The 19042-nt window shown below is 40.3% G+C and overlaps 2 protein-coding genes across 4 annotated transcripts; one reads left to right on the plus strand and one right to left on the minus strand.

The window, feature by feature from the left end:
• Nucleotides 1-3236: 3236 nt before the first annotated feature.
• Nucleotides 3237-5094, minus strand: LOC123956452 (zinc-binding protein A33-like). The gene is made up of 2 exons (XM_046028652.1): nucleotides 4760-5094; nucleotides 3237-4670 (listed from the first exon to the last, which is right to left on the minus strand). The coding sequence occupies exon 2, from the start codon at nucleotides 4651-4653 to the stop codon at nucleotides 3268-3270; it is 1386 nt and encodes a 461-aa protein (XP_045884608.1). The 5' UTR covers nucleotides 4654-4670; nucleotides 4760-5094; the 3' UTR covers nucleotides 3237-3267.
• Nucleotides 5095-6465: 1371 nt separating this feature from the next.
• mcm2 (minichromosome maintenance complex component 2) lies at nucleotides 6466-17738 on the plus strand. Of its 3 annotated transcripts, none has more exons than XM_046028640.1 (20): nucleotides 6466-6568; nucleotides 7864-8057; nucleotides 8159-8331; nucleotides 8564-8694; nucleotides 8796-8934; nucleotides 9060-9157; nucleotides 9577-9698; nucleotides 10341-10548; nucleotides 10881-11015; nucleotides 11219-11410; nucleotides 12017-12110; nucleotides 12194-12272; nucleotides 12394-12565; nucleotides 12675-12801; nucleotides 13406-13518; nucleotides 14191-14355; nucleotides 14675-14749; nucleotides 14984-15166; nucleotides 15711-15866; nucleotides 16645-17738. In XM_046028640.1, the coding sequence occupies exons 1-20, from the start codon at nucleotides 6563-6565 to the stop codon at nucleotides 16753-16755; spliced, it is 2673 nt and encodes an 890-aa protein (XP_045884596.1). In that variant the 5' UTR covers nucleotides 6466-6562; the 3' UTR covers nucleotides 16756-17738. The 3 variants fall into 3 exon arrangements, with proteins under 3 accessions (XP_045884596.1, XP_045884597.1, XP_045884595.1); XM_046028641.1 differs by lacking the exon at nucleotides 6466-6568 and adding an exon at nucleotides 6638-6658; XM_046028639.1 differs by lacking the exon at nucleotides 6466-6568 and adding an exon at nucleotides 6658-6726.
• The last annotated feature ends 1304 nt before the right edge of the window (nucleotides 17739-19042 follow it).

The following is a 19042-nucleotide window of genomic DNA, read 5'->3' on the forward strand; positions in this document are numbered from 1 at the left end:
TTGTCTATTCTGTAGTTTGTGTCTGATTTTATTTTATTATTATTTTGTTATTGTGTTATGGTATTTTTGTATAAGTAAGCACATCATGATGTACAATCCTGAGTCAAATTCCTCGTATGTGTACACACACCTGGCAATAAAGCGGATTCTGATTCTATCAAGGTAACTAAACAACTGACAGGCTTTATCGTCAAACCAAAATTGTAAATATCAATGCACAATTCTTTTAAACCCACACAGTGATCAATGTATAATGTCACATTGTTTATTTCAGCTGTTAATATTAACTTTGATTGGATGTTTTAATCATAATCATACAAGGTGGTTCTGCCTTTGACGATCTTCTTTTATAAATAGGACACATGCTCGTTTCTGTCTCCACCATCTCATCAGACAGAGACTGACTCTCTGACTCTTCGTCTACTAACTTTCACCTTGTCACCTTCACCTTCAGTGTGTGGAGCGTCAGCAGGTTGAAGCAGCAGTGTTGTAGTTCTCCACTTTTCTCTCCTGTAGCTGAACTTACTCAGAGGAAGTTGTTAGTTTGTTCTGAAGGTGAAGCTGATCATCTGTTTCCTAGTTTTCTGTGGTCAGTCAGGTGAGGGGTGGAGACCGAGCTGAATGCTGTCACATCACATGTAACACAGGGGTATGTTTCAGTCCACTGTATTGAATCACTGTTGAAAATGTAGACTGACAGTGTGCAAGCTTTGCTAAGTGTGCTTCATGCTCTGTGAACGACTGTCTTTGGCATTATCACGTGAGGTCAAATGTGAGTGTTTGATCAATCTCTTTGGAAGGGATGAAAGGACAGCTTTGTAAGTGGGGGATAAGCTGCAGACCTCTTCAGGTCATAACTCAGCAGTTGACTGAAGGGATAAGGACATTTTCTTAATATGCTGTTGCTTTAAGCCAGAAAAACTGATAAAATTTAAAGACCTTTGCCTCCAGAGCAGCTCCGTGCATTACAAAAGGTTGTTGTGCACTTGTTGTCCTCGGTCTGACTCTAGTCTAGGATCCTTGCTGCAAACTCAAAAAATGTCAACAAGTTATCTTTTAGAAATGACTCCGAACTGGAAATGCAACCAACGGTAATGTTTCTTGGCTCCTGCATGTCACATGAGACAGAGCTGCTTTCAGTTATTAGTGTATTGGACATTTTCATGTTTATATTTGAGAAAAATTTACTTCTGTTTTCATCATTAGGTCCTATTGTCAACCTTTTTATATGTAGAGAAATTTCACTTATTGTCTGATCTGACCATTTGAAGGGGTGGTGATGGAACAGTGGATAAGTCACATGACTTTGGTGTGAGAGACCCGGGTTTGTTTCCCCACTGTGATACGTCCACCGATGTGTCCCTGAGCAACACACTTAACCCTTAGTTGCTCCAGAGGCGTGCGACCTCTGACATATATAGCAATTGTAAGTCGCTTTGGACAAAAGTGTCAGCTAAATAATTAAATGTACTTTACTTGAGTATTTTCTTTTCATTCCCACTTTCTTCTTCTACCCCATTACATCTCAGAGGGAAGTATTGTAGTTAGGCTACTTCATTACATTTATCTGACAGCTTCAGTCAGTTACTCTACAAATTAAGATTTTTACGCACAACACATATGAAGACTTAATAAAATATGTTTCCGATACAGAATAGTTAAAAATGAGCTCCACCTCAACAATTACAGCATCAAAATCCAGTTGTCATGAATGCACAAGTAATAATAAAAATAATAATGTGATGTGTAATAGTGACGTAGAAATAGTGTATTGTTGGTGAGGGATTGCGCATATAATTGAGTTACAACAAACCGTTGTCTTTTAAGAATTTATTAATAAAAGAAAATGACAGAAGTACTACAACACAAGAAAGTAGACCTAGACCCTACATCTGGGCCAAATATTAATAGTATTAGTGACGACTGAGTTGTTGCTGGGTGTAAATTACATTGTGAAATCAGCTTCCTAGAAGTGGTTCCTGGTCTTCATGGCTTCACACACACACAAGTCATAATAATAATAAAAAAAAAAACAATTTAAAATGACACATAAAAAGTTTAAACAAACCAGAAACTATAAATCAGAAACTAAATGAAATAATTTTAGATGTGAAATGGTCGACAATATAAACAAAAAGCTGATTTTCAAACTAAATAACAAAAAGAATATAAAAAAATAAATAATAAAAAAATCAAAGAAAAATAAAATATTTTTGGAATAATGAGACAACAGAAGGAGCAGATGCAGCTCAACAGGTTACTTTTCCCCTTTAAGAAATAAACAACATGAATATGATCCTCTTTATCTCCAATTTATATATTAGTCCGTGGACAGACTTACATATAAGAGCAAGTTAAGGATAAAAAAACAAACAAATATAAAAGACATAAACAGTAATAATACAACATGCATAAAAGATTAAAACAGTCAAAAAACATTTTTCTTTCTGCAGTGAGTGCTTTTACTCTTCTCTACCTGATTATACTTAAGTCACATTTTTAATGCAGGACTTTTACTTGTAACAGAGTATTTTTACAGTAAGGTATTATAACCTTCTCTTAAAGTAACGGATCTGAATATTTTATATATATATATATATATATATATATATATATATATCTCTGAATACTAGATAAATATAACCGAGTAACTTGAATCATCATTGAACTCCTCCAAGACAATTAAGCAAATCGACCTTAAAATTTTCGCTGTGCAATGAAAAGATATTGGAGATGAAAAATAAGAACTTTTCCCATCCGTGTCATCGAAAATCAATGTTTCACCATGAAACAGGAAGTTGTAGTAATTTCAGTGCACATGCTCACATCTGTACCAAACTTTACAAGAATGATAAGAGTCCCGCCCTGATAAGAGCGCTTCACGTGCAAGGGCCCGTCCAACGCTGATTTCAGCTTTAATTTATTATGTGTTTTCCTTTAGTATTGGTCGTGTCCATGCAGAATTTCCATCGCAAAGTCAAGATATAAAACACATAAAAAGTTTAAACGAACCTGAAACTATAAATCAGAAACTAAATGAAATAATTTTAGATCGATAATATAAACAAAAGCTGATTTTCGAACTAAATTAAAAAAAGAACATTAAAAAAAAAAAAAAAAACAATAAATCTAAGAAGAATAGAACATTTTTGGAATAATGAGACCTGTTGAGCTGCACCTGCCCCTCCAGAAGGAGCAGATGCAGCTCAACAGGTTAAATTCAGAGACTTTTCCCCTTTAAGAAATAAACACCATGAATATTTATCTCTAACTGTTCTGTTCTACTGTCACACGGATCTTCAGAGGTGATATCTGCAGTTTATTCCCAGTGAAAATAAATGGAAACATCCTCTCAGTGAAAGTGTGTGTGAAGGTGTGTATGTGTGTGTTAGTATCAGGATCACAGAACGACAGCTCTCCAATATTCCAGTCCAGATTCACTCTGATCCTCTGGGGCTTCTTCTGCACTCTGAGAACTGTGGATGAACCTAGTGAGCATGCTGAGTATTTATCTTTATGCAACCCCATTGTCCATAAACCAGACTGGATGAGTCCCTTCCTCTGGACAGACTCTGCTAACACACCCAGAAACCAGACTGAACAGTCTCCAACCTCGACATCCCAGCTGTGGGTCCCTGAGTTGAAGCCCTCAGAGCCCAGAACAGACGGGAATTTATCAAACCTCTCTGGATTCCCAAGAAGCTGCTGCTCCTCTCCTCGTCTCACGCTGGTCAGGTCTTCAGACAGGATGAGTCTTGGATCAGCAGTGTTTGGGTCCAGAATGAGAGGAGTGTAGGAGACCACGTCCTTCATCTTGCTCCAGATGTTGAAGGTCAGGTTGCCCAGGTGTTTGGCCTGGTCTATCAGAGCTCCTGAGGGCAGCTGTGGATCATCCAGCAGGGGGCGCTGCTGGACTCTTTCCACTGCATCCTTGTAGTTGAGCAGGAATGCAGCGTCTTCAGCTCTCAGCTCCTCCTCTGTGGCTCTGACTGTGTCTGAAAGAGCTGCTATCTCTCTGCTCAGAGCCTCCATCTTCTCCTTCATCATCTGACTCTTCTGCTCCTCTTCCTCCCTCAGTGCAGCCATCCTGGCCTCCTCTTCCTCATCTAGAAACTGGTGAAGCTTCTGAAACTGCTCCTTAATCTTCCTCCCTGTGTGTCGGGCCTGGACCTTAATGTGTTTTGCTGTTTGATCAAACTTCACTTTAATATCTTCAGAAACCTTTAACTTCTTCTTTACAGGCTCCAGAGTTTCCTGAAGTTCCTTCTTGTGTTGTCGTGCAGCTTCATCGATGGGTCTGAATCTGTGGTTGCTGTGTATTTGTGAATCTCTGCAAACGACACACACTGGCTGCTGATGGTCCAGACAGAAGAGTTTCAGTTTCTCAGCATGCAGATTGCAGAGAGCCTCTGAATCTCTCTGATCTCTCTCCAACAAATAGGTCTGACACATGTTATTTAACGCCCGGTTAAATGGTGGTTTCTTCCATGAACATACTGTCTTACAAACTGGACACTCGCGTGCTTCTTTCTGTCTCCACCATCTCCTCAGACAGTCTTTACAGAAGCTGTGGCTACATGCCAGAAGAACAGGATATCTAAAAACGTCATGACAGACCGGACAGCAGAGATCCTCCTCTGATCTGGAAGCCATTTTGTCTCTTGGAGAAGCTGAAAACACATAAGGTAGGCTACCGTGAGTCCTGGCTCCCCTCCCCCCTCTCACTTTCACTTTTAGTTGTGTTTTTAGTCAAACTCACCTTCAGAGTGTGGAGCGTCTGCAGGTTGAAGCAGCAGTGTTGTAGTTTTCCACTTTTCTCTCCTATAGCTGAACTCACTCAAAGGAAGTTGTTAGTTTGGTCTGAAGGTGAATCTGATCGTCTGTTTATCAGTCCGTGTCTCTGCAGAACAATCTGGTTTGACTCTGGTCCGTGAGGGGTGGAGTTTGTCTAACTCCCCGCCCCTGGTTGCTTTCACTTCACAGGTAACACAGTGTGTGTTTCAGTCCCGCCTCTTGATTCTTTGCTGAAAATGTAGACTGATTGTGTGCTGCAAGTTTTCGCCAGAGTAACGTTACAGTACTTGAATAAAAGTAGCTACTCAAAGACAAATAAATCAGCTCCACTCCTCAGAAAGCTAACACTAACTACATGTACAACTTGTTCTAATGCATTCAAGTAAATAAAACATCCGCATACTCCATAGGCGAAATAACAAATGTTGAGAATAATCACCACCGTCTAGGCTGGACTGCCTACAGCTGGAAAACAAAATTAATTAATTAAAACACCATGTGCTCTAAATCCTCAAAGAAGGTTCTTCAAATGTTCCTTTGTTGGTAAATGTTTTAAAAGGGAAAGGAAACCTGAAGAAATTAAACATTTTGGGACAGGGCCAAACGCTTTCTGAGAGAGGATATGACAACGGCTGTGAAACGGATTTTCTTGAACGCGGCCTAATTTTTCCCGGGAAAAAGTATCACGTCATAAACTCCGCCCCTGCTCTGACGCTGAGAGAAAGGTGAGTTTGTTTTATTGTGCGGTCCGGCGCCGCTTTCTCTCACAGCCTTCTGAAGGGTTCCCAATCTAAAATCAGAAACTCTCCTACTTACTGGGAGAAATGTCCAAGTAATTGCAGCAAAATGTATCTCCTCATGCCACAAACCGAGAACAACCGGTGGAAATTTTGAAAATATAATTGTTGTTGGTTGTATAAAAGTACTGTGATGTTATCACAATTATTATTATTAGTGTTTTTTATTTTAATAATTGTTCATTTATTCATTTAAAAGGGACAGTGCACATTAATGAACATCTCTGCTTGCGTCTATATAAATATCCTGGCTTTAGCCAGATTTAGTATCTAGTCAGTACAATACAAAAAAAGACAACATAATAAAACAATACAATTTAGAAATTAAAGAAATTATGAAATAAAAAAAATGTTTTTTTAATAAACCACAATATACAAGGCAGTCATTTTCTTTCACTGTGCAGGTCATGAACATCATGAACTACCAAAGTAAATCAGTTATAAGGTGACAGTAATCTGTTGTTCAGTGATTTACAAGATTTTGTACTAAATATTATGTTATTACGTTATTACGTTATTAAGTGCTTTTTATCAGGAAAATGTGTTCCTTCTTGTCAAAAAACAAGACATATTTTCAGTTTAAGATATATCTTTATTTTAGTTAGTTAGTTTGTTTATTGTTTAATATTTATATAGTATTATTTAATTGTGACTTTTTGCTTTAGGGACATACTTGGACTAAAAGAGCATGCCAACACAGCCATCTGAATAATACTGAATTGTGTATATGTGTCAAACCTTTGTGGTCAAACCGTAGACGGGATTAACAGAAATCTAATGCACTGTAGCTTTAAGACGCCGCCTCTTTTAAACAGACCGACCAATAAGAAGGCACAACGTCAGAACCTTATTTGAATATTCATTATTTTTCGCGGGCTTTGATCGTCACGTGGTTTTTTCGCGCGAAAAAGTGACTCTCCGCAGGAAGCAGAAGTTTCTTTACAAGAGGCAGAGAGAGACAGACTGGAACAATGGCGGTGAGTGAAAACTGATTAAAATCAGACGACATTATCGGTTTCTAGTGTCTACTGAAGGAGTTAGAAGTTCAATTAAGCAGATTTAAGTTTGTAGGTTGAGTTTCATGTGTAATAAGTTGACATTTTCATTTTCGCCGGCATCACAGCGATGCCAGAGGGTTAGATTATTACTTAATATATCAGAAGAATGAATAAAACTACGTTTAAAGTCAAACCTGCACTGAATGAAAAATGCATTTTTTCGCCTTTGCACCGTTGCGAACAGCACGAACAATGATCATGTGTCTGTTTTGTTTTGTCCTCTGGCTGTAAAAGACTTGACATGTGGCTGATGAGCGTTTTGTTATCTGCTAACGTTAAATTAATAAAAATAAAGTGTCAGTTTATGTCCGTGGATTAACTAACTTACAGAGTGAACTGTAATGCAGATGCAGTTAAAAGCAGTCAAGTGAGAGATAATAACAGACATTAACGCAATTTACCTAATGAAACAGTCTTAAACTCAAAGCTTTTACTTATCGACTCACTTCCACATGTTGTGACCATTACTATTTCTAACTCTGCGTCCTTTTTTATTATGTTAAACCTCTTCAGTTTATCCTGTTACCTTTTGTGACTATTCTGTTTTTCACCACATGGCCACCAGCTTCTGGTAAAATCATTGTTTCTTAGTTATTCTATGTTTGAGATTTATTACCATGTTATGAGGAGTAAATCAACTCAAAAGACATAAAGTTACCAGGGTTGTACACAGTAAGAAGTTTCTTCAAGACAGAGTACCTTTCTGTTAGTTTTTGTCTTGTATCAAATTATGTTATGTGGTAAAATAGTTCATCCTCTGATGGGAGAGGAACTGTATTTGCAGAAAATAGTTGATACTGACAAGGTACAAATGCACTGTTTAAGTGCTTTTAAACTTAGCCTGTAACTTTTAAATCCATGGATGACAATCAGTAGTGATGAAAGACATCTGTTACTTAAGTAAAAGTTAATCGTCCGGTTCAGTCTCTATTATCTATTATGGGAAATTTGGCAAAAACAGACACGCAAACTCATAAAACAAATATAATTTAGAAATAGTTACACATTTAAAAACAATAAGAAACCGTAAGTAAATGCACATTTACAGGTAAAATAAGCACAAGTACAAAATACATTAGATAGCCATCAAAAAAAAAACACTGTAAAATGATGGTGCCCAGTAATACACTGTACATTAGTACTGCAAGTCTGGTAGATAAGTCATGTCGTATTGAAATAACAATAATTCGAGTAATCCGTGTGTTCGCTGATAGGATTCCTCCGAGTCGTACCACATGGCCACCAGCCCCAGCCGGGCCTCCAGGAGGGGAGACCTGACCTCCAGCCCCGGACGAGACCTGCCGCCCTTCGAGGATGAGTCGGAGGGGCTGCTGGGGGATGTAACCCTGCCCGGAGAGGAGGAGGAAGATGGAGACGGAGAGGAGCTGATCGGGGATGGGATGGAGAGGTGAGGATTGGCTCTGAATTTTAAATAGCAGATTTGTTTTTGTGTCAGAAAGTCTTAGGGGGGCTCGATTACAAGTGTTTTCCTCGTCTCTCTCTGCTCAGGGATTACCGTGCTATCCCGGCGCTGGATCAGTATGAAGCAGAGGGTTTGGACCTGGATGACGAAGATCTGTCGGAGCTGTCGCCTGGAGCCCGGGCAGCTGCCGAGGAGGCTATGAGGAGGAGGGACAGGGAGCAGGGCCTCAGCGGACGGCTGAGGAGAGGACTGCTCTACGGTGAGGAGTGAATGGATGCCAATATGGGTTTTTGTTGTGGTGTGTGTGTGTGTGTGTGTGAATGAGGCTCATTTCCCAAAAGGAAATCATCTAATGTATAATAAAAATAAATCAGACAAATGTTAAAAGACACAGATGTTAGGCAGAGGCGTGTTTAAAGGGGTCTAGGTGGGAAGGTGGTGGGATGTAAAGATGACTGAGTGAATAATCCATTCATTTTATCGTTATCCAGACAGCGAAGATGAAGACGACGAGCGCCCGGCGGCTCGGCGAAGGCGATTGGCCGAGCGGGCGGCAGAGGGCGTTGCAGATGGAGAAGAGGAGGAAATGATCGAGAGCATCGAGAACTTGGAGGATATGAAGGTTGTAAAGCTGCTGCTCGAGTAATAAAAGCACAGATGCAATGATGTCCTGGTACCTTCCAGCTGTGTTAGAGGGTCTGACGGTATGTTCCCGGTCTGCAGGGCCACACGGTGAGGGAGTGGGTGTCCATGGCAGCTCCCAGGCTGGAGATCTACAACCGCTTCAAGAACTTCCTGCGGACCCACGTCGACGAAAACGGCCACAACGTCTTCAAGGAGAAGATCAGCGACATGTGCAAAGGTAGCTTAACTTTCTCAACTCACGTTTTATAAAATGCTGAAATGTGTTCATACATACTCTCTGATAAATGGACAGTTAACTGCTTTCTGGTTTTAAATGAATGAAATAGTTTCCTCTTCTTACAGAGAATAAGGAGAGTCTGGTTGTAAACTATGAAGACCTCGCAGCCAGAGAGCATGTTTTGGCCTACTTCCTACCAGAGGCTCCAACTGAGATGTTGAAGGTGAGTGTAGCTCTGTTGTTGTTAGTGTTAATAAACGTCGTCTGAGACCGTTTAATGTGTTTAATGATTCAAACACACAGTCCATTTTTGTGGTCTGACGTGCGAGAGCCTCCCATCTTCATCTACCTGATGTTTCTGGTGCGGTTCATATGAAATCCGGTGCATTTGCCATTTTGACTCGGTTCGTTTTATGCTGATGAGAAAGTGGTCAGTGAAACTGTGGTGCTGACTAAATTACAGGACCACCTGAAATGTCCACTTTAGTAAGAAGAATTCAAATGTACTTCTTTTGGTTTGTTAAAGTGTAAGCATGAAACAGACCAGAACTTTTCCTTAGTCTGAACCAACCCGACAACAGGTGTTTAAGTGACCTGAATCAAACTCACAGTCCACCTACATTGTGTCTGTTTTGTCTTCAGGTTTTCGATGAAGCAGCTAAAGAAGTCGTGCTGGCCATGTACCCGAAATACGACCGCATTGCCCACGAGATCCACGTCCGCATCTGCAACCTGCCGCTGGTGGAGGAGATCCGCTCCCTCAGGTAATATTTTATCTTTTGTCCCCGCTTCTGTCTGCGACGTGACTTGCGAGAGTTCACGTCATCAAGGTGGTTATATAATGACTGAATTAGCCATGCGACTATAAATTATTGTTCCTTGACAGTATTATTTTCTATCAATATATTGAGGCCAAGACATACATTTTTCTCAGAAATGCTTACGACATCGATGTTGAAGTGAACGCTATTTATGTTGAAAACTTACAATAACTCTGATATAACATGAACGCAGCATGAGGTTTCTCTTTTTCCGTGAAATGTTTTTCCTGATCTGAAAGGAGGATCTAAGGGTTGAGGGTGTTGTGTGTTCTACTGATTGTGAAGCCCTTTAATTTATGGGTTATATAAATAAAATTAACTTGCTGATTTCCTAAAACTCTAATCACAAACACTGCATGAAACACTTTCTACTCGGAGCAGCTCAGACATCTGAATCAATAAAAGCAGTTGGAATGGTAAATAATAGCTGTTATATAAATGCCAAGGGCCACAAAAATGTTTTAGAAGATTAAAACAAAAGATAAGAGATAATTTGGCACAAGTAAAATAGCAACAGCGCTGTCAGAGTCTGAAAGTTTCTGCACTTTTACAAACAGGTTTTCTTCTTCTTCTCCTCTTCTTCAGGCAGCTCCACCTGAACCAGCTGATCCGGACCAGCGGCGTGGTGAGCAGCTGCACCGGCGTCCTCCCTCAGCTCGGCATGGTCAAGTACAACTGTAACAAGTGTAACTTCGTGCTGGGACCCTTCTTCCAGTCGCAGAACCAGGAGGTGAAGCCGGGCTCTTGTCCCGAGTGTCAGTCCATGGGCCCCTTTGAGATCAACATGGAGGAGGTGAGAGGCCCCTCGTGCGGTGGATATGTTGGTGTGAAGGTTGAATGTTTTAAGTTGATAAATGTTTATGCAGAAAATATGAAGACCTTCACATACTCATTATCCTGATTAAATGGTTACTGCTGTGTGTATGAACACATTTTTAAAACACTTCATTTCTGGTTTTATAACTTTACTTTATATGTGACAACATCGTTTGTGTCTGCTGCATTATTTTAATTTAAAAGCAACACAAAGCGTTTATTGATAAGCTGGTTCATTCTCCTGTCATGTATCAGCCAATGGTCTGTCTCTTTGTTTCTGTGAATTAACCAATCGTCTTCCTCCTGCAGACTGTGTACCAAAACTACCAGAGAATCACCATCCAGGAAAGCCCCGGTAAGGTCGCTGCCGGCCGCCTCCCACGCTCTAAAGACGCCATCCTGCTGGCCGACCTGGTGGACAGCTGCAAACCCGGAGACGAGATTGTGAGTGGCGTTTAAAAGGAAAAACGTGTTTTAGACATTTGAGATAAGCCTACAATGAAATCACAGATCCAAATTTCTCAAAATAACATTTATAAAACAGCTAAACCTGCATGCAAAAAGTTAATTTGTGATTACCGGGTGTTTAAAATCTGCACCATGGTGAAAAAGAAACTTAAAAATGATTTAATTTATTTTTCTATCAGGAATTGACGGGCATCTACAACAACAACTACGACGGCTCTCTGAACATGTCCAACGGCTTCCCAGTGTTTGCCACAGTGATCATGGCCAACCACATCACCCGCAGGGACGAGGGCGTCGCCGTGGCCGAGCTGACGGACGAAGACATCAAGGCCATCGTCGCCCTTTCCAAGGACGAACGCATCGGAGAACGGGTGAGGAGGCACACGCTAACGCACCCTACATCCCCGACCTTAACCAGAACCCTAAAACCAGGTCTTAACCCCCAGTTTTTGTCCCCACGGGTTAAACTGAGCGATAAGAACACGATCAACATCAGAGTCAGCCTCTCGGGTTCGTTGTGAAATTAGTGGTCAAATTTAGAAAAATAAGAAATTTAAACTGCAGAAGATTTGTTGCCATAGATGGCCATGACAGCTACAATCAAATATGTTATTACTCTTCAGTAAGTGCAGCTGCTACACAACCTGCTGGGAAAACAGCCTTTTCACCCCCAAAATATCCGTCACAAGATGATGGATATTTTGAGGGTAATTAAATTAAAGCTAAACTACAACTTTACTATGGGCAGAAATCAGGGAAAATACAAAAACTATAAAACGTCTGACCTTTTTTAAAAAGTAACAAACGCACATTTAATCACAACACAGTTGGGCTGTTTTGTAAACTGTATTATAAAGTTAAAACAGGATCTTCAAACGATTGATGATGCTTTGTGTTATTTCCAGGTACAATCCTGACCAACAGTTTTTATAATCACAGCTGTACGGACGTTTCCTAACTGTCTGTCGTCTCTGTAGATCTTTGCCAGCATGGCGCCGTCCATCTACGGCCACGAGGACATCAAGAGAGCCCTGGCCCTGTCGCTGTTTGGAGGAGAACCCAAAAATCCAGGTAGGCGAGTCAACTGCAAACCTGAAGCAACAACATCCTCCCTCCGACTCCATTACCCACAAACTCTCTTCTCTCTCTTCCAGGTGGGAAACACAAGGTGCGTGGAGACATCAATGTGCTGCTGTGTGGAGACCCGGGAACCGCCAAGTCCCAGTTCCTCAAGTGCGTATCAACACATGATGCAGGAAAAAATATCACTTTTTTTCCTGCATCTTTCTTTCTTTATAACAAAATTACCAGGAATAAATTTAAATAGAAAGTTCTGATGGATTTGTCTTTGCAGGTATGTTGAGAAGGTGTCGAGTCGTGCTGTGTTCACCACGGGCCAGGGGGCCTCGGCCGTCGGGTTGACTGCTTACGTCCAGAGACACCCGGTCACCCGTGAGTGGACGCTGGAGGCCGGCGCACTGGTGCTGGCTGACCGTGGCGTCTGTCTGATCGATGAGTTTGATAAGGTGAGCTGAGACACGACTGCTGATTGTGAAAGCGTTCATACTATTTCCTGTCAGACATCACTATTAAATCGTGACATAAACAACGGTCTAACCCCACTCTGTCCTCCAGATGAATGATGCTGACAGGACGAGTATCCACGAGGCCATGGAGCAGCAGAGCATCTCCATCTCTAAAGCCGGCATCGTCACCTCGCTGCAGGCCAGGTGCACCGTCATCGCAGCTTCTAACCCCATTGGTACGTAACACAGTGTGAAATCTGTTAGAAACTCACGGTGCACCTCTCGCCTTATTTGTCCACACTGACAAAGCTGATATTCATCAACCGTTACTAATCCTTTCAGAGCGAAATGAAAGTCAGTGAACATCCTTTTCTGCTTTTATCATGCATAGTATTTTATCGTTGCAGAGAAAAGCAACGTTGAAAGCTTTAGACGGAGGTCAGAAGGCCTATTTCATGCTACAAGAGACTACAACATTCATATTACATTTTTCAAAAACTTTATGTAAATCCTCACAAATGAAACGTTTGGCATTTGTGCTTTATAAATGACTGAACTAATTAATTTATCATCATAATAGTTACAGATTCAACCACGAACTCAAACCTTCGATATTGAATTTAGTGTTTTCTCCTAACATCATGTTCTTATTTACATTTATCACGTACAGAATAAAGCTCCACTGTCTCCTGCGAGTTTAGTTTTATTATTGGTTCTAAAAGAGCTAAAGAAGCGTGTAAATTGTATGTTTAAGTATGAATATGTTTTAGGAAGTTGTTGCTGGCGGTGTGTTTGCTTTCCTGTCCGTGTTTTCAGGTCTCTGTGCTTGTTTCTGTGCAGGCGGCAGGTACGACCCCTCCCTGACCTTTGCTGACAACGTGGACCTGACGGAGCCCATCGTGTCTCGTTTCGATGTGCTGTGTGTCGTCCGAGACACTATTGACCCTGTACAGGTACAAACGCACATCTTCATAACCTTCATTTCTTTCTTTAACTGTAACGTCTGTGTAGCTGGAGCAGCAGGTAGAAAGTTTTCAGGCATGCAAACTCCTCACCTGTTCGGCGATATTTGCCGTTTTGAAACCAAAATGGGACAACTACTTGATTTGTCCGATGAGAAACCCAACAGCCAATCATGTGAAAGCAACACAGAAGAGAGCCGCACTGCTTTAGATTCTGTAATACTTATAGATTTTGAATTGTCACCTGCCACCTGAATGTTGTTTCCCTTTTTACATAAATAAAAACATTTTCATCATAAATTGATGTAGGACAGGCAGAACAGGAAATGTCACTAGAATGTTATCTATACAACATGTAAGCTTAAAAAAAGACCCCTCTTATGTTGTCTCTGTACGTTTCTCTGCTTGCGTATCCTTCTCACCTTTTTTACCCCTGACCAGTTTGCATGCCTGACTTTTGCTGCCCATCCAGTTGATGCCTAGAATCTGAGAATCTTGCTAAGTTTACAAAATAATTGAGGGAAAACATGCTAAAGTTTTTGTTTTGAAGTTAAATTATTATAATATTATGATGGTTAGTTAAATAAGTGGAAGGGAATTTAATCTGAATTAAAAATATAAATCAGGCTGGTGCTCTTTTATTTATTTATTTTTTGCAACCAGGATGAGATGTTGGCACGCTTCGTGGTTGGCTCCCACATCAAACATCACCCCAGCAACAAGGAAGGGGGCGTGGCCTTAGAAGACGTGATTCTGCCCAACACGTCTGACGTGCCGACGATTCCCCAGGAACTCGTGAAGAAGTACATCATCTACGCCAAGGAGCGGGTACGTACACACGCTCTTAACAAATGTTTTTGTCATAAAATGAAACATCATTAAATGAGTAAGTACTTTAATTGACAAGAATCTTAACGTTTGTACAAAATAAACCATAAAACACTTCTTTTTTGTTTGTGTTTTGCCTCCCAAAATTTATTCTAACCCCTTTTTGTTTTATAAAGCTGATATTTTTCATGCACCTAAAGTTTAGAGTTATATAACATCAATAGAATATAAAGTTTTGTGTTTGGTTCAACAGGATATGAAAGACCAGGCTAAAGTTTTATTACTAATTTTCCGTAAATGTTTTGTCTTGTGTCTGCAGGTTCATCCCAAACTGAACCAGATGGACCAGGACAAGGTGGCTCGCATCTACAGTGACCTCCGAAAAGAGTCGATGGTGAGTTCATTCAACTTTTCCACCCAATGACATTAAAACATATTTATAAATCACAAACAAACCTACAAAAGAATGTAATTTAAATAACATGAATGTATCTAATGGTCATTAGTTTGACTGTAGTCGTGACATTTGACCCTCAAAGCGTGTAAAAAGTAGTTTGCTGCTGCTTTGAATGGCAGTTTGGACTTAATGATTAAAAATCCGTTAATCTTGGTTTGGTCTCACTAACAGGCCACAGGCAGCATCCCCATCACGGTTCGTCATATTGAGTCGATGATCCGCATGGCGGAGGCCCACGCCAAGATACACCTGAGGGACTATGTGCTGGAGGATGACGTCAACATGGCCATCAGGGTCATGCTAGAGAGCTTCATCGACACGCAGAAGTTCAGCGTCATGAGGAGCATGAGGAAGGTGCGAGGCTGCCGGCGGATGTTTAAATGTGATCTGAGTCGTATTTTTCATCAATGAAGTAATTTGGTGCCATATAAACTAGAGTAAGAGAGTCTGTGGATCTCACCCCACTGCACAGCGAGCAGCTAACAGCAGCTTTATGGTCGGAGCAAGCTAGCTGCTGGGTGCTAGTCAAGAATATTGCCAAGCAAACTCATATTTGTAGTTTATCCGTGTCTTTTTCACACGTAACGCTATCAAGTCAATTTACATACTGCAGCAACACACGCACGCACACAGAGCGGTGCGGAGCAGAATGGGCTATTTAGATTGATTCAGATTCATTCTTTATTGTCCTCAGTGGAGGAAATTTGTTTTCAGTCTGTACAAAGAGCACCTTCAACATGGATTCTACATATAGTACACATATACAGACAATGTACACACATCAACACGACATCATTAACTTGTCTGTGAGGTTAACGCTCTTGTAGCGCAGGGTACTAGAGCTGGCCCGAATGTTTTGTTTTTTTTAAAGTCGGTGTTGTCTTGTGTTTCTGTCCAGACGTTTTCCCGCTACCTGGCCTTCCGCAGGGACAACAACGAGCTGCTGCTCTTCATCCTCAAGCAGCTGGTGGCCGAGCAGGTCAGCTATCAGAGGAACCGATACGGAGTCCAGAACGACACCATCGAGATACCAGAGAAAGACCTGCATGAGAAGGTGACCATAAATGATGAGGACATGATGAGCGTGTGAAATGGCTTGTGTAAAAATAACTGCGGTATAGATAACATCAATAGATTTGTGTTACCACGCTACCTTTAGCAATGCTAACGTTGGCATTAATCACATTTAGGGAATGTTTAGGTATTAAATAACTTGTGCTTTCTATGGTGGTACTGTCAGACCAAACTTTAAATGTTTTTGCATCACTAGTATTAAGGAGTTAATTGACAATTCCTTTTTTTATTCATCCAACTTTCTGTTTCCTTCTCTTTACTCACCAGCATTACAGCCTCTTGAACTGTAATGAGAGCAACAGACATGATACAGTTTGTCTCATTAGGTTTCTCACAGAATTAATGCTAATTAGCTGATGTGACCTAACTTTTAAAGTTTGTCATTTTATCTGGTTAGCAGTGGCTACAGATTACAAGCTGCTAGCTGAATGTTTTGTACAGTTACTTTTTGTTTATGAGAATGAGAGTTGTAGCTCAACGCCTAGTTTTCACTGTGTAGTTAAATGTGCACTGTCATGAAGGAGAGCAGCTTTGAAACATCAGCAGGCTGAGGTGACTAAACACAGATTACTGTTCAGATCAGGATTAGACTCCCAATTCTTTTGTCTAGAGACACACCTACTTGGGAGCCAAAACTCTAGCCTTACTTGTAACACACTGATTTTGGTCGACGCTGAGAAATGAATCCAAGCTCTAATCACCTCCTTTTGTCGCTCTCTGTCCCTTCTTTTCCCCGTCCTCTCCTCTCCCTCCTCCAGGCGAGACAGATCAACATCCACAACCTGACGGCCTTCTACGACAGCGACCTCTTCCGCTCAAACAAGTTCAGCCACGACGGGAAGAAGAAACTGATCGTGCAGCAGTTCTAAGAGCCTCACCAGCCATTCCTCCTCCTCCTCCTTCTCTCCCAATAATAGCGCTTCATGAACTCTATTTCTGGGCCCAAAAAAGTGCTTGGGTTTCATTGGGTTATCATTGTTGGACTCCAGGGTGAAACTAAACTGATGCCTGGAAGGACATTTTGTGAAAACATAGATGTAAATAGAAGATTATCGGAGTGGGAAACATACAAAATTAACTTGGAGCTTTACATGTTGACCTAATTTGAAAGAATTTACAAAGAGGTGGATGTGAGTAAGGAAGATCCTTCACAAAATGGTGAAATGGCCACTGATCACGCAGCGTTTCCACTGGATTCTTTGGGCATCTGCGGTGACGGGAAGTAAACAGTTTACAGTGGAGATGCACCTTCAGAAAGTCAAATTATCATTTCATGTTAACACCTGATGTTTTGCTGCGCCGCCACAAATCAAATGAAGTGTTTGACTCCAAAATGAGAGCTAATGTTTGGTAAAACAAGTGTGATGGGAGTGAGTAAGCTGCAAAAAAGAAAAGAATCAAAATAGGGAGTTTAATACCGCAGTTAAATAACCAAATCTAACTCTTCAGATCTTTTGGAAACAATCAGCGGTCACTCCACGCTGTTCTTCCTCCTGTGTTTTCTGTATCTGTCCTCAGGTGGGGCTAGTTGTAAATAAATGTACATGTTTATGTCCGTGTTGTTGAAGAAACAGGATTTATTGTTCGCTTAAATTCCTCTCTTACTGGCTGTTGTCACGATGGAGGTTATTTTACAGACTCACTTGTATTTCTGTCCCGGTGTGTTTTGAGGTTTTTATGTTCACGTGTAAAGTGAATGTAGCTGGAATTTAAGCCTCCAATACTGTCAGATAATTAATAATCACAAAGTACTTAGAGCTTGAAATAAACCAACGTTTGATGTTTCTACTGTTGGAATTCACTTGATGATGGATTGTAGGTCTGTTTTGATATTAAACTTGTATTTGTTAAACATGTCTTTTGTTCGCTCTTTCCTCCACAGGGGCTTTTGTCTTGATTTCAGGCTGCGCTCATTAATGAACTCTCATCTAATTGTGTTGTGTCTGCAGTGTTGGAGCTCTTTAATTTCAGCTGACTGTTGGCTGCCTGTGGTGTAAACTTACTGACTGTGCACGGTGGCTCAGAGTAAATTAAACGGCTGAATGTCTTGACAGTAAAAATAAAATGTTAATGCAGGAGTTTAGCCTAAATTCCCAACCTGGGGAAAACAAACAGGTTCTCTTTTGTAAATTTGACTTTTTAAAAAACTTTTATCTGCTATAAACATCATAGTATAGTTGGTGGTTTGATCTTTGCATGTCAATGTAATGCATTCTAATAGATGAAACTTCACAGCATCAACTAGCCTTAACATATTTTGGGAGACTGATATACCATGCACATTTGGTGACTATAAACACCTGTACAATAGTGCAGTTGCATCCAAAAATAGCCTAATCCTGCGCTAAATGGTACCAGCTTGTATTAATCTTCAGACATTAGCGTGTTGTGCAGTGTTTCACTCATCTCTCCGCATTTCTGAATCTTTGTTGTATTCTCTGGTGTTTCTGTAATTTGTCCCCCAAAACAACATTTTACTTAAGTAAAAGTAGAAAGGTATTAGCTTCTAAATACTTAAAATACCAAAACTAAAAGAAGGCCTTCACATTATGTGATGGATTTCAGAATAATGTTAATTATTATATTATTGGATTATAATTATTGATGTATTAATGTGTACATCACTTTAAATTTGTAGCTGGTAAAGTGCAGCTTATTTTATTTACTAAATATAGGCTATGGTATATATAAAAAACTATGTTTTATATTATTAATCCGAATCTGTAAAGTAACTAGTAACTAAAGTTATCAAATATTGTAAAGTAAGTAGTGGAGTATAAATGTAGGGTACAATATTTACCACTGAGCTGCAGTGTAGTAGAAGTAGACAGTGGTATAAAATGGAAATACTCAAGCAAAGTATCTCAAAATTGTCCTTATGTGAATGTACTCCACCACTGGTAAAAAAAAAACAACAAAACAAAACAAAACCTATTTATTTTAATACTCTCTTGCATATTTATGTTAATTTTGCTCTTGATAATCTATTTTTTTTAAATATACTCATGTCTTGTTCCTGGTTTCTTTGCCTCAATTGTTCCCTTTTTTAAATCTGTGAGTTTATTTTCTCTTAAAAGTTGGGAACATGAATTTCTGAGGAGCACCTGAACGCAGCAGCAGTCAGCGGCGGCGACATCTAGCGGCCACCAGCGAGAA

This window comes from Micropterus dolomieu, linkage group LG18 (assembly GCF_021292245.1).
Source record: "Micropterus dolomieu isolate WLL.071019.BEF.003 ecotype Adirondacks linkage group LG18, ASM2129224v1, whole genome shotgun sequence".
NCBI lineage: Eukaryota > Metazoa > Chordata > Actinopteri > Centrarchiformes > Centrarchidae > Micropterus > Micropterus dolomieu.

Bases quoted from the DNA above. Each gene is read 5' to 3' on its own strand.
- mcm2 (XM_046028639.1), top strand. From the start codon at position 6,673: ATGTGTAATAAGTTGACATTTTCATTTTCGCCGGCATCACAGCGATGC. The intron at 8,935-9,059 runs GTAGCTTAACTT...CTCTTCTTACAG, and splicing joins GATCAGCGACATGTGCAAAG to AGAATAAGGAGAGTCTGGTT. The intron at 11,016-11,218 runs GTGAGTGGCGTT...TTTTTCTATCAG, and splicing joins GCAAACCCGGAGACGAGATT to GAATTGACGGGCATCTACAA.
- LOC123956452 (XM_046028652.1), bottom strand. From the start codon at position 4,653: ATGGCTTCCAGATCAGAGGAGGATCTCTGCTGTCCGGTCTGTCATGAC.